General features: G+C 42.1%; 7 protein-coding genes across 8 annotated transcripts; 1 reads left to right on the forward strand and 6 right to left on the reverse strand.

The window, feature by feature from the left end:
- Window positions 1–103: 103 nt before the first annotated feature.
- On the reverse strand, window positions 104–2,965 carry ref(2)P (refractory to sigma P). The gene is made up of 3 exons (XM_017253293.3): window positions 2,479–2,965; window positions 564–2,045; window positions 104–499 (listed from the first exon to the last, which is right to left on the reverse strand). Exons 1-3 carry the CDS (start codon window positions 2,648–2,650, stop codon window positions 354–356), a joined length of 1,800 nt encoding a protein of 599 aa, XP_017108782.2. The 5' UTR covers window positions 2,651–2,965; the 3' UTR covers window positions 104–353.
- A 691-nt stretch (window positions 2,966–3,656) lies between these two features.
- Window positions 3,657–4,311, reverse strand: LOC108133333 (uncharacterized). The gene is made up of 2 exons (XM_017253190.3): window positions 3,936–4,311; window positions 3,657–3,853 (listed from the first exon to the last, which is right to left on the reverse strand). Exons 1-2 carry the CDS (start codon window positions 4,234–4,236, stop codon window positions 3,672–3,674), a joined length of 483 nt encoding a protein of 160 aa, XP_017108679.3. The 5' UTR covers window positions 4,237–4,311; the 3' UTR covers window positions 3,657–3,671.
- Window positions 4,312–5,594: 1,283 nt separating this feature from the next.
- On the reverse strand, window positions 5,595–6,941 carry LOC108133314 (uncharacterized). The gene has a single exon (XM_017253171.3). It carries the CDS (start codon window positions 6,937–6,939, stop codon window positions 5,686–5,688), a length of 1,254 nt encoding a protein of 417 aa, XP_017108660.3. The 5' UTR covers window positions 6,940–6,941; the 3' UTR covers window positions 5,595–5,685.
- Window positions 6,942–8,017: 1,076 nt separating this feature from the next.
- On the reverse strand, window positions 8,018–11,892 carry LOC108133442 (ethanolaminephosphotransferase 1). The gene is made up of 5 exons (XM_017253375.3): window positions 11,561–11,892; window positions 11,260–11,328; window positions 10,560–11,182; window positions 10,323–10,503; window positions 8,018–9,208 (listed from the first exon to the last, which is right to left on the reverse strand). The coding sequence occupies exons 1-5, from the start codon at window positions 11,645–11,647 to the stop codon at window positions 8,876–8,878; spliced, it is 1,293 nt and encodes a 430-aa protein (XP_017108864.2). The 5' UTR covers window positions 11,648–11,892; the 3' UTR covers window positions 8,018–8,875.
- Window positions 9,390–10,066, reverse strand: LOC108133443 (uncharacterized). Its single transcript, XM_017253377.3, has one exon. It carries the CDS (start codon window positions 9,928–9,930, stop codon window positions 9,481–9,483), a length of 450 nt encoding a protein of 149 aa, XP_017108866.3. The 5' UTR covers window positions 9,931–10,066; the 3' UTR covers window positions 9,390–9,480.
- Window positions 11,893–12,338: 446 nt separating the features above from the next.
- On the reverse strand, window positions 12,339–18,460 carry LOC108133426 (centrosomal protein of 104 kDa). 2 transcript variants are annotated; one of them, XM_070276757.1, is made up of 8 exons: window positions 18,152–18,460; window positions 15,891–16,058; window positions 14,752–15,832; window positions 14,148–14,262; window positions 13,104–14,089; window positions 12,903–13,048; window positions 12,742–12,843; window positions 12,339–12,675 (listed from the first exon to the last, which is right to left on the reverse strand). In XM_070276757.1, the coding sequence occupies exons 1-8, from the start codon at window positions 18,189–18,191 to the stop codon at window positions 12,539–12,541; spliced, it is 2,775 nt and encodes a 924-aa protein (XP_070132858.1). In that variant the 5' UTR covers window positions 18,192–18,460; the 3' UTR covers window positions 12,339–12,538. The 2 variants fall into 2 exon arrangements, with proteins under 2 accessions (XP_070132858.1, XP_070132857.1); XM_070276756.1 differs by having other exon boundaries at window positions 14,148–14,286.
- LOC108133427 (transmembrane reductase CYB561D2) lies at window positions 16,693–17,847 on the forward strand. Its single transcript, XM_017253355.3, has 3 exons — window positions 16,693–16,957; window positions 17,064–17,256; window positions 17,331–17,847. The coding sequence occupies exons 1-3, from the start codon at window positions 16,793–16,795 to the stop codon at window positions 17,657–17,659; spliced, it is 687 nt and encodes a 228-aa protein (XP_017108844.2). The 5' UTR covers window positions 16,693–16,792; the 3' UTR covers window positions 17,660–17,847.
- Window positions 18,461–18,559: the final 99 nt, after the last annotated feature.

The raw sequence follows: 18,559 nt of genomic DNA on the forward strand, positions 1-18,559 counted from the left end.
AAAGGCTTCAAGAGGATTCAACGTCAACTATTATCTTGGGAAAAAGTAAGCTTCATTTCCCGAAAGAAATATCAAAGTACTTATAAAGTGAAACATTTTGGCATGCCTTTATATATATTGCATTTATTTATTCTTTGAATACATTGATAACATACTTTTGATTATTTGAAACATAAAATATATTTAAACATTTCTTTTTTGTTATTTGGTAGCGCGTTTTATCAATCACCAAGCGAAGAAAGCACCTACTAGTAGTACATAGTTAACTGATAAAAACAAAATACCGCATTGGGCTCACAAATATTGAAGATACAAGATAGATATACATTTTTATATAAAATAAGAACGCCAACTTAGTTGCGATTTTGCGAGAGGTGCATGACATCCAAAGCGGCTGGTATGTTTCCATTGACCGACTCGAGCAATTGGGTGAGCCAGGCTCCCTCGTTGCTGAAACCCATGGCCATCATAGCATGAATGGCCGAATTAATGCCCTCATCTGCGAATAGAATTAAATATTAGCAACATGTTTTTTAAATATGTCTTAAAGTCCAGGGACTTACTGGTGTGGTAGACGGGAACGCTGCGCTTCTCCTCTGGGGCTGTTGGTGACGTTCCGACGCTGTTGGTTGAGACAGATGTAGTGGAAGTCGACGTGCTTACAGTGTCCACTTGGGAGGTCTGTGTATTGGCTGTGGCTTGCTCAATACGAGCCTCTTCATTAATGTGTTGGCGGAGCATTTCGCTCAGCTCTCCAAAGTCACGCACCTGTTGCTGAGGAGCAGCCGGGGGACCGGTAGAATCAATATTAATCAAGGCGTCAGTGCTGGCCATTTTTGAACTCGAAGGCGAACCATTATCGTCGACCATTTGCCAGTCGTGGTCCAAACTATCCGAGCGACGCCTTTCCTGTACCTGCTCGCTGACGATCTTAGGAGAAGCTGTTTCCTTGGGCAGCAATGGCTCCGTATCAAGAGGTGCCTCAGAAAAGGAGCTTGAAACAGATGTGGCACCAGATTGGTTGACTGAAGAAGCGGTGGATTTTTCGGTCTGGGTAGGTTTGGGGACTTCTGTTCCGGAGGACATCGATGGAGCATAGCTTCCTGAAGGAGTAGACTCAGTGGGATCGATCATCTTGGCGAACATCTCACTAAAATTGTTCAAGATTTCAATACCGGCTTTCATGTACTCGGGTGGTACCATTTGTGACAGATTCTCAAGATTGATCACTGGAGTGGTTGGAACACTGCCTTGAGTCGGAGTGCCCTGAGTAGGAGTAGCTTCTGGTTCCTTGTCCATGGTAGAAGCCTCAGTTGAAACCGAGGAATTCTTCTTCTCCTCAGACGGTTTACCTTCCTTTTGAACATTTGCACTGTCCTCTGGCTTCGGAGTAACCGATTCTGGAGCTGGAGCCGTGGGAGTCTCGGCAGGTGCAGCAGTTTCCTTGGGCTTCGATTGAGCAGCTGTTGTAGCAGCAGAAGCCACAGTTGGTTCGTTTAAAGGCAAGTTTGCCATCACCTCCATAATTTGGGAAAAAACATTGCGACGGTTGTGGCGGCGCTCACGGCGGCCCTCCCGCGGGGCTTCACCCGACGGAGCAGCACTAGCTCCTTGGGTAGCCTCTGCGAAGGGGCAGTGACCCCTAGAACGGCGGCCGCATCGGCGGCCGTGTGGGTTCGATCCTGTAATATAGGCATCTATCAAGCTGGGACCGTCATTGGTAGGCATGCGAATCATCAAATGATCTGGATGCTTATGCTCCGTTTCACATTTCTGGCAGAGGTCGAAATTGCTGCACTGGACGCACTTGTAGCGGAACCCAACAATTGGTGCCAGTCCACAGCCGTCGCACTCAACGCGATCGTGGATGGTGAAATTGCTCAGATCGTCGGCCGAGGGAGCCGATGCCCCGGCGGAGGACGCTTCCTTCTTGATGACATTGGGAGTGAGGGGAGCTATTTGTACGTGCATATTCTGCTCGCATTTGGCCAGAAAAATGTCGTAGTCATTCTGGTTTACTATCTCGATTTCATCATGATCGGTATCTGAAAGGGAAGCCCAAATGAAAATAGACAAACATAATATTGTGAGTCATGAAGTTTGGTTATCAAATGGTTTGGTTTCAAAGGTGAATCACAAAGGCTGACCAGAGGCAAAATTAGCTACAGTTTTAGTTTTAAGTATAATTTATATGCATGGCGTTATAAATCTAATTTTAATGCCGTAAAGCCATTTCTTAATAAATACAACATTTTGCGTTTTATAAAGGTTCTAAAATTTGTTTAAAATATAAAGTTTAAGGACCTGCTGATTTCATTGTTTTTGGCGAGGAAGATTTTTTATGATTCATATTACTTTTTTTAAATAGCGAGAAAATTAGCGAAATCAAAGCTATTTTGCCAGCACGGCTGCATTTAATGTGGTTACAAAACCTTTTATGCGTTGTATGTAATTTAATTTTATATTTGTAACACTCACCGATCCAAAAGGTCCTGATCTCACATTGGGGAAGGTGGCGTTCAGTAAACAAGTATAGCTCGATTTCACGACGCAAAACGGAGTAGGTTTGCGACGGCATCCTCAAATACGCATTTATTTTCTTTTGGGCTCCATCGGCCTGGTAGGTGATTTTCAACAGTTTTTCCGGCATTTTTGTAAAATTAGTTTTAGTTCGTTCGTTAGTTCAGCTGTTGATTTGTTTATGATTGCAGGGAATTTTTTTCCTTGTTCGTAGGTTTTATTTGCTATCGCCTACTACGCCGTAGGTTTCTTCGAAGGTGGTACTTTGTGTGTGCACCAGTTCCGTCGGCAAGTCGTTTATATACCCTCTGCACCGAATGTTCCTGAAGGTTCGCGACTTTAATGTTGCAACTCACGCTCTGATCTAGGGTCTGTTCTATAGTTTTTAAGGGAAAATTTTGTTTAGTAATGCCAAAGCTGGACTTCAGAATATAAATATTTTGCTTATCGATTGGGGCTTCTGATAAAGTAGCAACATATATCGATATATTCTTTGTAGGAAAATACACATCGTGATAAGTTAATATCGTGATTTCGTGATTTTGTCTACAAATGAATAATATTTTTTTATACATTTATACCGGCTGTATTCGATTGAGTTAGCTTCGTTTCAACCGGTGATTTTCATAATTTTAATGACATTTATGTGGTTTTTTTAATCTTCTTTAAAAAGCGAGATAGAAAATAAGTTGCAGATATGATGTATACATTTTACATACAAATTTTACACAAATTCTACATAACTATATTACATTGGATTTCAAATTGTCCATCGTTTTTTAACTCCGTTACGAAAGTTGTAAAATTTTGTTTATAATTTATTATATTAAATATTTAAGCTTCCTATGGAATCTTCCACTAGAATCACAAAAATATTAACTAAACCAACATCTCTAGACATTCAGTAAAATGGAAATGAAATAAATAAATCACATTAAAATATTCGCTTTCGCAAAAACATTTAAACCAATAAATTAAAGATATGCATTTTATTGTGTAAAATTACAAAAATTTATCTATAAATTACTTCATTATACTTTAGACGTTTTCATCATTTTTAGCAATTGGAGCAGTTGCGAAGGCGTACTAAAACAAGATTTTAAATTTAAATTAAATTGGAAAACCATTTATCAAGATTGTATTAAATGTACCTACCGACTGGAGTTATGTGGGGCTATAATCTGATGTTGCCTGCTCTCCAAATCGTTTTTGGGAGGATCTGTCATTTTTGTTATGACCTCTACAGCTCCAGGATCCATCTCTGTAACTGGCTCCTTTTCGTAGATTTGATTTGTGTCCGGCTCTGGTGTGGATTGCCGAAGCATCATTTCACCTACGGAATAATACAATTGATAAAATTGAATTAATATTACAATATTTCTTTGTTTCTTTCGGTTCGTTATTTGAGAACATACTGAGATAATATTCGGCAATCGTGTAGAGCCAGTTGGAGCCCATCTGCGGGGCCATGCTTATGACAACTCCATCCACGCTTAGCTGAAGATTTTCCGACCCCTTCTGACGCTGATCATAAAAGATTTCCTCCTGCTGGTAGCTATTGTCGCTATAGTCGTCGTATAAAACCTCAAGCAGATCGCTGACCACATTTCTTTGTCTTCCCGGATGAGGCCTTCCACCTAGTGGCTGGGAAAGGACACCTCCAGAAGCTAGCAGTAATAGGGAGAATATAAACAGGCGATTGCTGAATTTGCACATCTTCCCAGCGGATTACAGATGAAAGCGTTGAGACCAGCGTGCTCCGATGGCGGGCATCGAATGAGTCAAGGTTCTTGGCTGCGACCAAGCCAGGCCCAGAATGCCTGGACCACTCTAAAACCAAGAAAACCCGATTGTTGGACCCCCAGTTCAATGGCCACATGTTTGGCCAAAGACTTCCGCATTGCAAGGGTACTGTGGGAATCTGCGATTGGTGCACTTCTAACGATTCTCGAGCAGCCATATAAAACACCACTTCTATTCAACCTGGGGCCGATCCTTGAAGATCAAGTCTATTCCCAAGAGGTTTCCGGTTACAATAATCTGATAAAACAAATCATTCATATAAAATTAAACAATTTACATTGGCGCATACTAGCAGCCCTTTCAGCTAAAATATATTTCAAAAAATAATAAAAATATATGTTTGAAATTTAATTAAAATTAAACACAGCTAAAAAAATATTTCTTCCTTTTAATAATTATAATTTTAATTAATTTTTTTTTTTTAATAATTAATTTTAAGCATAATTTTTTAATATATTTTTCTAAATAAAAATATACAAATAAATAAAAATGAACAACCAGATATATATATACGTATCGTATATTACTATAATATAGTGCTTAATTTGGTTTGTCCTAGTTTACTTGGAAGAACTAAGCACGGCTGAAAATGTAATTCCATTTATAAAAAATGCCAGTATTAACCCAATAGCCTTAATTTCGAGTAACCTTAAAAAAAATGATAAATCATTAACACCATACTAATATAGTGAATTGCAGTGGGTCACCGTCCGAAATATGTTTATTTTTTCATTTATCTAGTTGGGCTGCAGTTCTGGGCGCAGGTTCAATGACTTGGCCACAGGAAGAGGTCGGGAACTGGGTGCGTCCACCTGTAAACTGGTTTCGCTTAGAGACCCTACCCACAAATTACCGAGCAGCTGGCCTTTATCTCAGGTTGGTTACTGACGTTTGCTAGCCCCTGGCTGTCAAGATGTTAGCCTCATCCTTCAACGGATCATCATCATTATTGATGCCGGACCGTTAGCCTAGACCGCCACTTCCGCCTTTGGCCTAAGGTAAACCTCTCTATTGTGTTTTACAACTTTTTCAGCCAAAGCTTAAAAATTATGATGTTATGCTAAATATATCACACTAAAATAAGTAAAATAAGAAATATTTTAAGATTTGTTTCTATAATGGTATATTCAAAAAGCTCTATCAAGCCTCTTATGACCATCCCAAAAATAATATATGTAAATAAATATTTCATGTCAATAAATAAAAAATTTATTTTAATAGTAAAAAATAGTTTTAAGATCAATTAAAAATAATTTTTGTTTTTGTATTCATTTGCCAGACGGTTATTTCGGCTTAAGTCTAAGGTGTGCGAATACGAAGCTAATATTTAGGCTGGCAGTCTTGCAGTTCTTCTCTTCTTTTTCAGTAGCCTTCGATCTGGCGGCAGGTGCCGTAACTATCTCTACGTTCACCACGGGCACAGCGGGCCAGTCCATCCCGCAGCAGAGAGCGGGAATCGGCCAAATCGTCGTCGGCCAGCAGATCAAAACTAACAATCTCTGGCTCTGCAGCCTGAACACGGGTGGGCTCTTCGTCCAGGTGCCAGGTGCGAGCCTGATCTACAATATAGGATGGGGCATCGATTGGCGGATAAAGACCGGCGGCACCGTCGCCCACATCGCTGCGATAAATTGGAACACTAATGGATCGGGGGCTGGCTAAGTCATTGCCGCCCAGTCGATTGGTTTCCAAATAGCTATCACCTTGCAGGGAACGAGAGCCGCGGAAGTAGTGGGATCCCGAGTGGCTGTACCCATCCAGAAGGTTTGATCCGGCACTGCTGCTGCTGCCGCTACCAGCTGATACTGGGGGGAGGGCTTGGATCAGCTCTGGCTCCGCTTCCAAGTGGTAGGGTTTTATCAATTGCGGCATTGGAATCAATTGGGGCGGTAGGACATCCACTTGCTGGCGCTGTAAACGCTGCCCTTGTTCGGGATCACTGGCCGAGATGTCCACGTGATAGGGCGATCGACCTTCGATGAATTCTGGAAGCGCGCCTGCTGGTAGGGATGGTTGGTGTGGGTGCAAATGCTGAGGCTGTTGCAGCTTCTGAAGAGGGTTCTTTTGGTAGAAGGACTTCAGAGAATTTCCTTTAAGAGAGTGTTTCCGCTTCGAGGCACCGAGGTTACCTCTATTGGCTCCTCTTCCGAGCAGCTCCAGCAAGCTGATACCCTCCTGTGGACCAGGTGGAATCAGCAGGATCATAAAGTTCTCGAGGTCGGCACGAATATTGTACTGTCCTTCCTGCCGCTGGTCGTAGGTAACGGTTCGACGGCGCACTGGCTCATCCTCCGCTTCGTTCGAGGGTATTGGTGGAGGTGGTAGCAGAGCAGGCTGACCGCTGATTCCACCCGCCTCGAGGGCCTGGGGTGGAGCCACGGCCGGGAAATGCTCTTCTTTATTAGCCTGAGGCTTTGGAGAAGGAATATCTGTCGGTAGTTCCGTGGTAGAAAGCAAGGGACTCGAACTGACGAGCGAAACTGTTAACAGCACTATTGTGAAAGTCTTCCATGTCCAGGCCATTTTTCTCAATGGATCTTGGTCCCAATAAACACGTAAGGTTGCTCCGCTTGGCGTTCTTGACTCGGGCGCTTCTGCCTTGCAACTGATCCCCATTTCGAAGGGAGGGCTGCGATGTTAGCATCGAAGCTGTCGTCGGCGCAGGCGCAACTTTCATATTCCGACACAGTCAGCGTCGTTACAGTGACAAAAAAAAATAGGTGGGCTTACAATCGAATTATTATTATTATTTTTTTAATATACCTTTATATATATTTATACTTGTTTTTAGTATTTTTATTTTATATCATTTTAAATATGTCTTATATTTGGGATACTAGAAGCTAAAATTTAAATATATTTATTATTTATCTTAAAAATCTCTACTTTCTTACCTTTTTTCTACCTGTGTAGCTTTACTTCTGCTGCTGCGGTAGCTTTCTTCTCTCTTCTCAATGCTCGATTCTTGTTCTGGTTTTGCTTTTATTTATGCCACTTACTGGTCGACGCTTTTTGTTCGGCCGTGCCCATTTTGGCTGCGTGACTTGGTAGCCATCTCCGTTTGTTGATATTGCCCAGTCAGCCGTTGGGCTCTGATGTTCCGGAGTCGGTTAGAAGGGGTGTATGGGATCGGTTCTCACCGCCTGGCACAGTGGGGTCTGAATTCGATTTTCACGCCAATTAGCTAATGAGGAAGCGTTTTGTTCGCTCCCTGGTTAAAAAAAACAGACCTGGCACGCATATAATCAGCACCGCTGTCACCTGAGCAAACGATATCAATCCGATCATGAGAGTTATATTAATTTGATTTATGGATAAATCAAATATAGGTGCAGCATTAAAGTACAGGCGCGATCTTTCTAATAATTCATTCAAATTTTCATTAAAAAAATTGGTATTTTCGATTTACATTAATAGGGCTATAGATAAAATAATAACTTTATATTTAAAGCTATGTAAAAATGTAAAACAATTTAGAGAGTATTAAATTGCCCAATATTCCCCTAGATTGGCCTACAAACACTAGGTACATTTAACAACATTTGCAAAATGTTTACTTTGTGATCTGGAGAATCTTGATAAAAGTGGTCAGCGAATACACATAAATCAAAAGACGAATTCATCCCAAAACACGCCTGGCGATTTTTAAAACATGATTTTATTTGTATACTGTCGTTTAAGTAGTGGAAGGGGCAGGTGGGAACTCGGAAGGTTCTAGTGCAGGTGGGGGTACAAGAATATATCTATACAAGCGGGCGCTATGGACGACGTCACATTACAGTTGAATGACATTGAGTTTCGCTTAAATAATAAAAAATACGTTTATGTATTTAAATAATTAGAGGTTTTTGCGGTTATTTTTTTTTTCTTGCTTAGTGACTGTGTGTATTTACTATTGTAGAACAGTTGAAAATAATACAATAAAAATAAATTAAGCGTAGCACATACAAATTATTCGATTAAGTCTAGACAAATATATATAACACTGAAAAAATGGTTGCCATTTAAGGTCAGAGGAAGCGAGCGTTGTCTTTTTTCGATTTGCGCTGTAGTTTAATCATTGGAGAAAAAGTGAAATTACTAATCTAAAGTTAGTTGTATACTGCTTTATGTTGTGTTGGCTTAAGCACTCGCATAATTGAGTTTGTGGACTGAATCTTATCTAGCCGCAATATTAGGATACTAATGTGATATCTTTGAAACAGATAATATCACTTGTCATGACTTGTACATGCATTTGATCTACGACGGGTCTTTAGCTTTTAAGTTCAATACAAATAACGTAGTCAAGTTAATGAATTATCATTGGAAGAGAGCATTTCGTAAATAGTCATTGGGGAAAGTCCATTATTACTGTATAACTAGTATAATTACTGTTGAAGTATATTCTAACTATTACAAATTATACATAATCTCACAAGAATAATTTAACTAAACAGCCTCCATGATGATAGAAGAACGTGGAAAATAGCACGCGGCTAAAACGATAATAGCGCCATGTCCGATAAAAGCATGCACATAAAAAACTGACGATGTCCTTTTTGCCAGCGGCCTAATCCTGTTTCTTTGCAGTTTGTTCGACCTCCTGTTCCTGCATATTTCTTTGGTCTTGTCCCAATGGAGTCTTTTGCTTTGGCGACTGTTCCTCCGGCACCCGCTTGTGTACTGTGAAGCACACTCGATTGAAATGTTCACACATCTGGTTGACCACACTGGATCCATAATGCCAGTGGCTCAGAGTCGTCACTATCAGGAGCATATACAGCAGAGGTCTTTCCAAAAACGGGATCCAGAGGCTGACAAATAATGAGAAAGCGTACATGGGCATTTGCCAGTGCCAGGCATCGCATCTCGTCACCGACATTTGGGACACAATCAGGCGGCACTGCAATCAAAAATGATTTATTAATATCACAAAACGGGGGAGGTTGGAATCCAATTTTATGGCTCAATAAATGCAGAGTTTCATACTGGAGTTGTCTGGATAACACTTTGTCTTTGTTAACACTTTCTTGCTAATTATAGAACCTAGGAAGGCTTAAAATTAAAAAAAAAACTTGACCTAATTAGTTGCGCCAATATCAGTACTATATTTAAACTAAGATGACTTTAATTTTTTCAACTTGTTTGAAGCAAAGAAAAACAAAATTAGAGATTTTAAGGACCGTTTGTTTGGTGCTTGCCCCTCAAAATCTGCTGAATCATTGGATCATTTTCGTGAGGAAAGACGAAGGTGCCTCGGTCCCGTTTAAGATAGCGGTGGGCCCGATCCGAATACCATCCGTAAATCTGGTTAACAGTCATCGGCTGCGGTGTGGCATGCTTCATCTCGTACTTCTGCCCCTCTCCATCGTCGAGCTTGGCCATTTTTGAGGCGTTTTTCAGGGACTCGGGATCCAGTTTCGCGCGCATGTGACGCACCTCTTGGTCATTGCAGTTGAAATATGGCCAGTCGTGGCGTGCGTAGAACTTGAGGGACAATGGTCGTTCATATTCCGGCATAGTAGTATAAATAGTTTCCCTTCCAGAATCGCGTCCGTCTTCGTTTTGTTTTTCCCACTCTAGGTCCTTTGCGCAGCGGCGTCCTCCGCAACAAAAGGGAGGCATTTTCAAGACTTTTTCAGATAAAGATTTTAACAAAAACAATTCTGGTATGGGGCAGACGAATGACTCAATGATTGTTTTAGCTTGTTTGGCAGGTAATTCCGAGCCAGGGGACTTACAATGAGGTTGACACACCCGGCTCTTATCTGTATTATACATATATGATTCTAATTCACACGCGACACAGTTTGATAAGGAAACCCTGAATTGGTTGGGAGTATTTTGGTTCTATACGTCGAATGTTCCCTATTTTTATCTAAGTCCCGCAATTATAACCTTTAGTAAGTCTTTCATTATAAAGACATAAAATATCTAACCAAATTAAATATTTTAGTAACATGTTTTGAAAATAGGAATGGATTGGAAGCTTGTTAGTTTTAAAAAGGATTACTTACACTGACGTTGGAGAAAATAGTGCCACTGAGCATAAAAATAGCACGTGGATCGGTTTCCATAATGTCATTTGGCGATAAAAATGGCCACGCTAGTAGGATAATAAAGTAGGTGAGGAAGGGCCATGCAGGCCGGACTGCTTCCCAGAAAGGCAGTAGACGACCGGTGCGATGCACATATGAGCTAAAACAAAACCATGTGTTAACATCTAAATATTTAAAAATAACTTTTAGACTCACTTGTAAACATTGAGGACCACCAACGGAAGATTAGCCATGGCGCTAATATGCAGAACCGCCTCCATAACATTTCCCAATGGCAGTGTTCCATAGGAGCCCAACGGTAATTCGAATTTCCAGCGTTCGAAGCCCATCCACCAGGTGACAAGGTACATGGCCGTGCTACCCCACATGCTCAAATCATAGCCCCAGGGCAGGTATAGAATTCCGGTGTTGTACTTCTCCCAGTGCGACACAAAGAAGTTGAAGTAAACCGTTAGACAGACGTAGTACATCCGCATCGGTCGCACCGAGTAAACTCGGCTTCTACCGAAAATGCTGTACAGGCACGTTGGGATCAGCATGGCCGTGTATGAGTCCAAACCATGGTCGAAGAGCTCGCCCAGCGGGCCGGAGAGTCCGATGCGTCGAGCCTGCTTGCCATCGATACCGTCCAACGTGTAGGCCACAAAAATGTTGATCCCAGTACACATCCAGACCCATGAAGGAATCGGAGTGGTACCCTCATCGCCGGAACTGGCCTCGAAGTTCCAGTCATAGTATGAAAGAAGCACCAGGTTCATGGCGCCAAACAGGAAGCCCAGGAACGTCATCAGGTTGGGCGCAAACCATCGCGGGAAGAACTGCAGATTGGGTGGGTTGGTTTCCCCCACATTATGAGTATTGATTTTTGCAAGCAATAAATTCTCGGAATACTAACCTTGACTAGCCAATCCCAGAAGGGATGCATAACATACTGACTCAGCGGTGAAGTGTCGATGGCACTGTACTGTAAAGAAAACAATGGATTAGAATGGAAAGTGAGGGCCAGATGTACTGATATTTGGCAATGTGGTTGCTAAAAATAGAATTTAATTGAAATAAAATACGAGTACTAAGAACTGGTTTGGCTTGGCTTCTTTGAAATTGAAGACCCGCCACCCTCACACCACCGTATTCCTTTTTTAACCGTGGTACAGCCACCCCTTGGGTTCCTGAAATAGGGATTATGAAGGGAATACCTTGTAGTTGTCAAACCCAGTGATTTGATCTGCGGTCAGGTATTTGTGATCCATCCATCGCCTCAGTAGCGTCTGCATTTTCTTCATGGTGGCTGCTCTCGAAATTTAAAGTAGTTTAATCTAAAACGGAAAAACACGCGACCGGCGAGTGGGCGGCGGGAGTTTGATATAAGCAACGCCTGATGTTGCCTTGCAGGTAATTCACGGCCAGTTCAGAACATGTTTGCAAACTGTTTCGACTTTCTAATGTAGACTACAAGTCGCGCCGGGAGCTCTGGTTTATTTTTATTGCAAAATTTTTTTCCGGTCTTATCGAAAATATATTAGTATGTCTGGCAGCACAGCGTGGTAGCGCTACCAAGGAAAACCCCGGAACATCCGGCAACCCTGTGTTTATCGGTTATTTAAATGGTTCAATTTTTAATATATGTATAGGAAAAATATTTAGATATTTATTTGTATTGTCTTTCTTCTGTTGATCCTATATTTTGGTATTGTGTTATAAGAGATTGAAATTCAATTTAATTCTCGCACACTATTATACTGCATTTTCGATAGCAATAATTCTGTCCCCAAAGCAATTAATATTAATTATTGCAATTAAAAGTTATTAACGTCAATACTTTTGTGCCTCGGAGATAAATGTACATTGAGAAGGAAAGGCATATACTCATAAAAGTTGGTTTAAAACTTTATGGATGGGCTTTATTTATTGTAAGGACGTTTCAAAAATTCTTGTAACTCTATTAACAAATCACATTTTGCACAAAACATACAATGGAATTCATTAAAATAAACCTTTAGTTAACTAATTGGCGTAACAAAATGTGTCTAAATTGAGTGTATAGTGTAAAAATAAATGTAGTTTAATAACGCTTATTTCTATTGTGACTGCAGTGGCTTCTTGACTAGTATAGTTGCTCTAATAAATTCGCTACGCTTGCAAATAGATCAGTTTATGTTAGGCCTCTTATAAGCTTATTTCTTCAGATTCTTTTTGCGAGAGTTCCCAGGACAGCCCCCGGCGCTTAGTAGGTGTAACTTCCAGCCACCATCCTGGGGAAGGTGCACATCATCGTGGCATAGTGGACAACGAGCAGCTCCCGTTTTTAATTCTGCAAATTTTACAAATTATTTTCTTTTTATAAACATTGATTGAAAATATTTAAAAAAGGCATTACCGCGACAATAGTCTTCCATTTGATGAAGCTCGTAGAGCTGCCTATGAACTGATTCAGTGCAGCGGGCGCAAACCACATAGCTATCCTTGGCATCACATTCAGCTGCAAAGTTTCATAAACGTTAGATATTTACCTTATAGAGAAAGATATTTAAAACTCACTAGTCAGGTGGTAGTTGAGTGCTGCTATCTCCAGCACTTGGCTGCATTGAGGGCACTTTGTGAGGAAGGGACACGATTTCCAATAGTGTCTATCCAACTGGCTAGTATCGCTTCCAGCACACGACCATTCACAAAAAGGACATCGTCTAAAAATCATACTTTGATGCTAATTGTTTTAATCTTTAAGGTATTTATACATACATTTTGGGCACATTTTCCTCGGTGGATTCCGAGTTAGTGGCGGAGCCCTTGCGGGAACTCGAGGCAGATAACATGGAACGCTTTAGTTGCTCATTGTATCGCTGCTTTCCGTTGCAGCTGGCGTACCCGTTGTTGGAGCTATTCAAATGGCCAGGACTTGTCCCATGTCCGCCATGACTTTGCAGCAGTCGCGACGCATCCGAACTGGTGGAGGCTTTGTCAGTCGGGGACGTAGCCGCCTCGAGTAGTTCCTGTTTCCGGTCTAGGTCTAGCTTGTCAAACTCCGTAAACAACTGACGATAAAGAAGGTTGCGCCTTGTGATGTCGTCGTCGGGTGGTAGCTGCTTGCGTACGAGACGTGGATTTACCTTATAAACTAGCAGAAGGATACGCTCCGCCACTTTGCGAACGGGCTCTGCCGGATGATGGATGCCGGAGCAACCGCACTCGGATAAAGCTCGACAAGTCAGTCCACTGTGCTTGTCCGTGCTGATGCCTTGAGTATGAACCAGCTGCTCCAGCATTTGTAGGCGACTCATGGCCAGCCGCTGGTGGGTGCCTGAACCAACGCTTCGCGATAGAGCCGGTGCGACCAAGTGCTGCTCCGTCACCTCAGGGCAGGCGGCAATGCTAAGAATAGTGTGCTGAGCCAGTGTGTGAAGACGAGCAGATGGATCACCGGATTTTGCTAGCAATTCAGGCAGAAGCCGATCAACGCAGCGGGCGACTTCACTAGGTGAAACCCGCCCGGGCACATATTCCAGGAACAAAACCCGCACCGTCTCTGTAGCTTGACCAAATACCGAGTAGACTGCATCTCGCACAGCCCTGTGAAGAAGCAAGGCTGCGCTTCGTGCCACTTTATTAGGGCTGGCGACCTGTTCGTTACCCGAGGCCTCCATCAGCTCCTGATCCTTGAGAAAATTCCGCAGGCGCATTAAGCCATCCTCTCGATCCTGAAATTGTCGCGAATAGAACTGCTCCACCTAAAAGGTCAGAAAATAGATTTAGCCAAGAAATGTTAGGTGATTCTAGAGCACTTACCAACTCACTGCCAAAGACCAGAATGGGTAAGGCTGCCTGGCGACGCTCGCGGTCGTTTAAACGCGAACGTCCCCGGTTTGGATCGGCCTCCAGCAGTGCATTTCCCTGACATTCCCTTAAAAATTCATTAGTATTCGAACTGTAAGCGGTTTGTATTTTCGGGTAACGGTACAGCAACGTTTACGTTTAAGATACGGGTTTACGGATTAAAGAAATAGTAAGAACAAATACACGAATAAGTATAAACTAACTAGAAATGAAATATATCTTCGGATACCGATGCTTTTTAATCATTACCACTACTATGTAGAGTGTTAATACCATATAATTACACAATGTAATACAGCTAGATAATATTTTACTTAACCTAAACTAATAAATTTTAAAATAAAAATGTATTTCGAATTCAAACAGCTAGTTGATCGTTATTTTCTATCGATTAATCGACTTCTATTGATCACAATCTAAGTGTGACCATGACTGGGACATGCAACACTGTTACTTTAAAAAATCAAAGCAATTAAATACTGCTACCAATTAAACAATTCCTTATCTATGCTGGTAAGGACAACGGAATAACGGCTACCCATGGTATGGTACTCACTGCCTCAACGTGGGAATGGCCCGCTCCTCGTAGTCCTCGTATGAGTTGCGCGGAACACTTTTGTTGCGCCTGCGGAGGGACCCTTGTCGGCTAGACATTGGTGAGCTGTGGCGCGAGGGTAGGCGTGGCGATTGTGGTAGTTCATCATGAGATTTTCGCCAACCGCCCAGGGCAGGACTGGGCGCTGCCTGCAACATGACCGGGACGGGTGCTACCACAACGTTGTCGTTACTCGCTTGTCCCTGGGAACCGTCTGTGGAGGATTTTTCATCCAAACTAAGGCTCGCCATACTCTTGGGACTGAAAGTGGCCTCGGCTAAGGCCTGCGCAACGTCCTGCAGGCTGGGAGCCGCCGGCAGACTGGGCTTCCCACCCGCGTAAATTTCGCAGCTTTTGTCGTTGGAGCTGAGTACGCCCTGCGTCTCCAGCAACTGCTGGACTTGGAGCTGTCGCAGTACCGCTGTTCGGTACATCTCGATCTGCTCCTTTCGAAGCTTGGCCGTTGTGAAGTCCTCCTGTTGCACAGCTTGCCGCTTGGCCAGTGCATATCGGCCCAGTCGTTCTCCCGCAGTCCTCAGAGCTGTCATGCACAACTTCAATTTTCGGGCGTACTCGAAACGCTCAGCACTCACAGCCAGGGCCTTTCGTTGCTCCAGTTCCCGGATGCATTGTACCACAGAGTCCTCCACGTACATCGAGAAGAGAAGGTCATCGCAAATGGACGCCAAAGCCAGCTCTCCGGTGGCCGTGTCCAGCGGTGGCACCTCGTTGCCCAAGTTGTCCTCTCCATTTCCATTTGCACTATTTGGGCCCAACTCCAAATCTTCGCCCAGCACATTAACCGCCATCAGAGAAATCTGACCCGCAGCGTTGTACTCGTTGCCCTGGACTCCGATCAGTCGCAATTTAAGGTGCGTTCCTCGTCGGGGACTCACTGTGACGCTCTGCAGCTCTCGCGATTTGTAGTTTGTGTTGGCGTTATCCGCTAGAGCGACAAATCCCAGAAAGTCAAAGTATTGGGACGACGGAGTGCTGGGCAAAGATTTGGGAGAATAGTGCAGCCAGAGCTCCACTTTCTCAGCTAGAAAGAGATGAGATTAGGATAGAATTAGACAATTCCTTCGACTGCATTTTCTTACGAATCAGATACTGGTGGGCTAAAAGTTGGATACGATAGATCTTGGCCGGTTGCTGGAATCGGAGGATAATATCATGCGTAGTGAGTCCGTTGTCCAAAGCACTTCTCCAGCCATGCACAGTGGGCCCGTGGGTATTCAGCTCGCTGGCCGGAAAGTTGGTGTCCTCATCTGAAAAAGGAATCATGATAGTCATCATTACTTGCACTGATTAAGAGTACATGTTTATGGATGACAAAGTACTCTTATGGAAAATTTTAAAAGAGAACTAACTTCCATTCATGTCGAATTTCACATACCCTTGAACTTATTTCATAGCCTAAAATTTGTAGATGTAAGCTGTCCACAAAATATCATTTACATTTAAATTGAATTTAATTCAATAGACATACACAGAAAGACGGACTTTGTGATTTGGACTCGTCATAACTTACAGATATATCCCTACATGGGATATCCGCATTTTTAACATCTAGTAAAACTATAATACCCCGAAAGGGTATAAAATTCTTATCATTTAAATTCTCTCTTTTAATCAAAAGTTCTTGGTAAAACTCTTTAACAAGTAGCGCCAACACAAAGTATATTATTTTAATTATTTTATAAATATTTTTATTTGTTATATATTTTTTATCAAAAACAAAAAGATGTATTCTAAATTGAAATACTTATATTTTATTTTTTATTTTTTAATACATCTACAACATGGAACTAATAATGCAACCTCGGTTGTAAAACTCTATCTCACTTGTGGCTCTCTCTCTAACACATTTTTTCCACGTTCTCTGTTTTGTATTTAAGCAACTGCGAGCTACACGTTACTTTAGTCGTGTCTCACCTAGTTCTTCAGTAACTTATTTATTCGTATTTACGTTATCTGGCTAGCATAAAAAATAGTGGACGAAATGCCGGAGTCGTATACGGGAAAACATGCTTGGTTGCAAATCCAGAGCTTACTAAATAGCATAAACCACCTGCTAATTTTCCTGGTGGCTGCCTTCTATTTCATCCTGGCCCGCAGCTTGGAGTTCAAGGATACCGCCATGCATATGTTTCTATGTGGAACCGGAGTGAGTGCAAAGCGATAATGCTATCAGAATTATTGATCTGGCTGCCAAAAAGCAACGTCATGGGTTATCTTATCATAAGCTAAAAGGCTTTTCTTATTACCGATAGTTCCACGTCCTAATGGCTCAAGCTATGATGTCACACTACAAGATAAATCCCCTCACTCGATGGTTGTCGCACCGCAACAAGTCGCGGTATCATGCTGTCCTGCAAATCGTGGGCAGTGCCATGATTCTTTTGGGGGCTGCCGGTAAATTCTCCAATAAGGATGTGCACTTTAACACTTGGCACGGACGTATAGGTGAGTGGATTTCGGATTCCACCTACTCATAATGATAAGCAAATGCTCATAATTAAACTAATTTGGTCTTGCAGGAGCTGTGGCTACCCTAGGCTGTGTGGCTGGCATCTTGGGCGGATTTGTGAATTATTTCCAGCCAAAGTTCGCTCTGAAGATTCATCCCGTCTCGGAACTGCGCTTTCGGCACAACGCAGGCGGCATAGTCACGTTTACTTTTGGTATGGCAGCAATATACCTGGGCTACTATTCAAAGTTCTTCACCAAGTATGTGGACAATGAGTTTATTCCGGCCATGATGCTGGTCACCGTTCTCGTCTACGTGCTGTCTGTCATTGCACCGGTAGCCTCCCTGTTACCAAAACTGCGGTACAGGAGGGCCAAAAAAGCGGAGTCGGCAAAGTAGTTCATAATTCGAGATGGAGCTAACACCCATAGAGGCTAACCCAATGAAGAGATTGGCTTGTCGCCAAACGCAATTTGTTGGCTGCATCTCTTAATTGGATATGCAGACAAAAAAAAAAACTGAGGCTGCCGGCAATATGTCAATGTTATAATGAAATATTATGGTCATCGCGGTTGCAGTGGTTTAGTTCCCCTCGGAGTAATGGCCCATGGAAAATTGAATTTACTGCAATTAAGTGCGAACGTAATTCGTTTTTGAATCCCAACGTCCTGGCGCACTAGGCGTATCCGTGTTTTATCGATTTCTCAAGTGCAGTTAGTTCTTAAAGGAGTAGTGCGCGTAAAACGGATGTTTTCACTTAAGACCAGAAAAAAACTAAAAAAAAATGTAACAGAAAAAGTAAACAAAATTAAAAAATAAAGAAACTATGAACTAAAAAATTGTTTATTTTTTTTTTTTTTTATTTATGGAGGTACCACAATGTTTGTTTACCTGAGGCAAACACCACGTTGAACGGAATTTTCTTGGCCATTCTGACGACGGTAAATACGAAGGCTCTGTCCACAACAGACTTATTTGAAGCTCTGGATTCCAAGATGGGACATTCCTAAAGGGAGGTCCTTTCACCACGTTGATTGACTGTCGTAGCCGTCAGTTAGTATGGCCACATAATCACATAATTATGACAACCAAGAGTCAACTCGGTGGATTTTTCACTTTTTATTGCATTTGTTCAGTTTTCGTTTTGGCTTTTATAGCAACCACCAACGGTTTCGTTCTATCCAATACAGATCTGGCCACTCTGATTCGTCTCAGTTTGTTAGATCTTTTGCAAATATTTTAATTTTAATTTTAAATAAATAAAAGATATATAATATCAAATCTATTATTTGGGAAAAA

The sequence above is a fragment of the Drosophila bipectinata genome, chromosome 2L, assembly GCF_030179905.1.
Source record: "Drosophila bipectinata strain 14024-0381.07 chromosome 2L, DbipHiC1v2, whole genome shotgun sequence".
Classification (NCBI taxonomy): Eukaryota; Metazoa; Arthropoda; class Insecta; order Diptera; family Drosophilidae; genus Drosophila; species Drosophila bipectinata.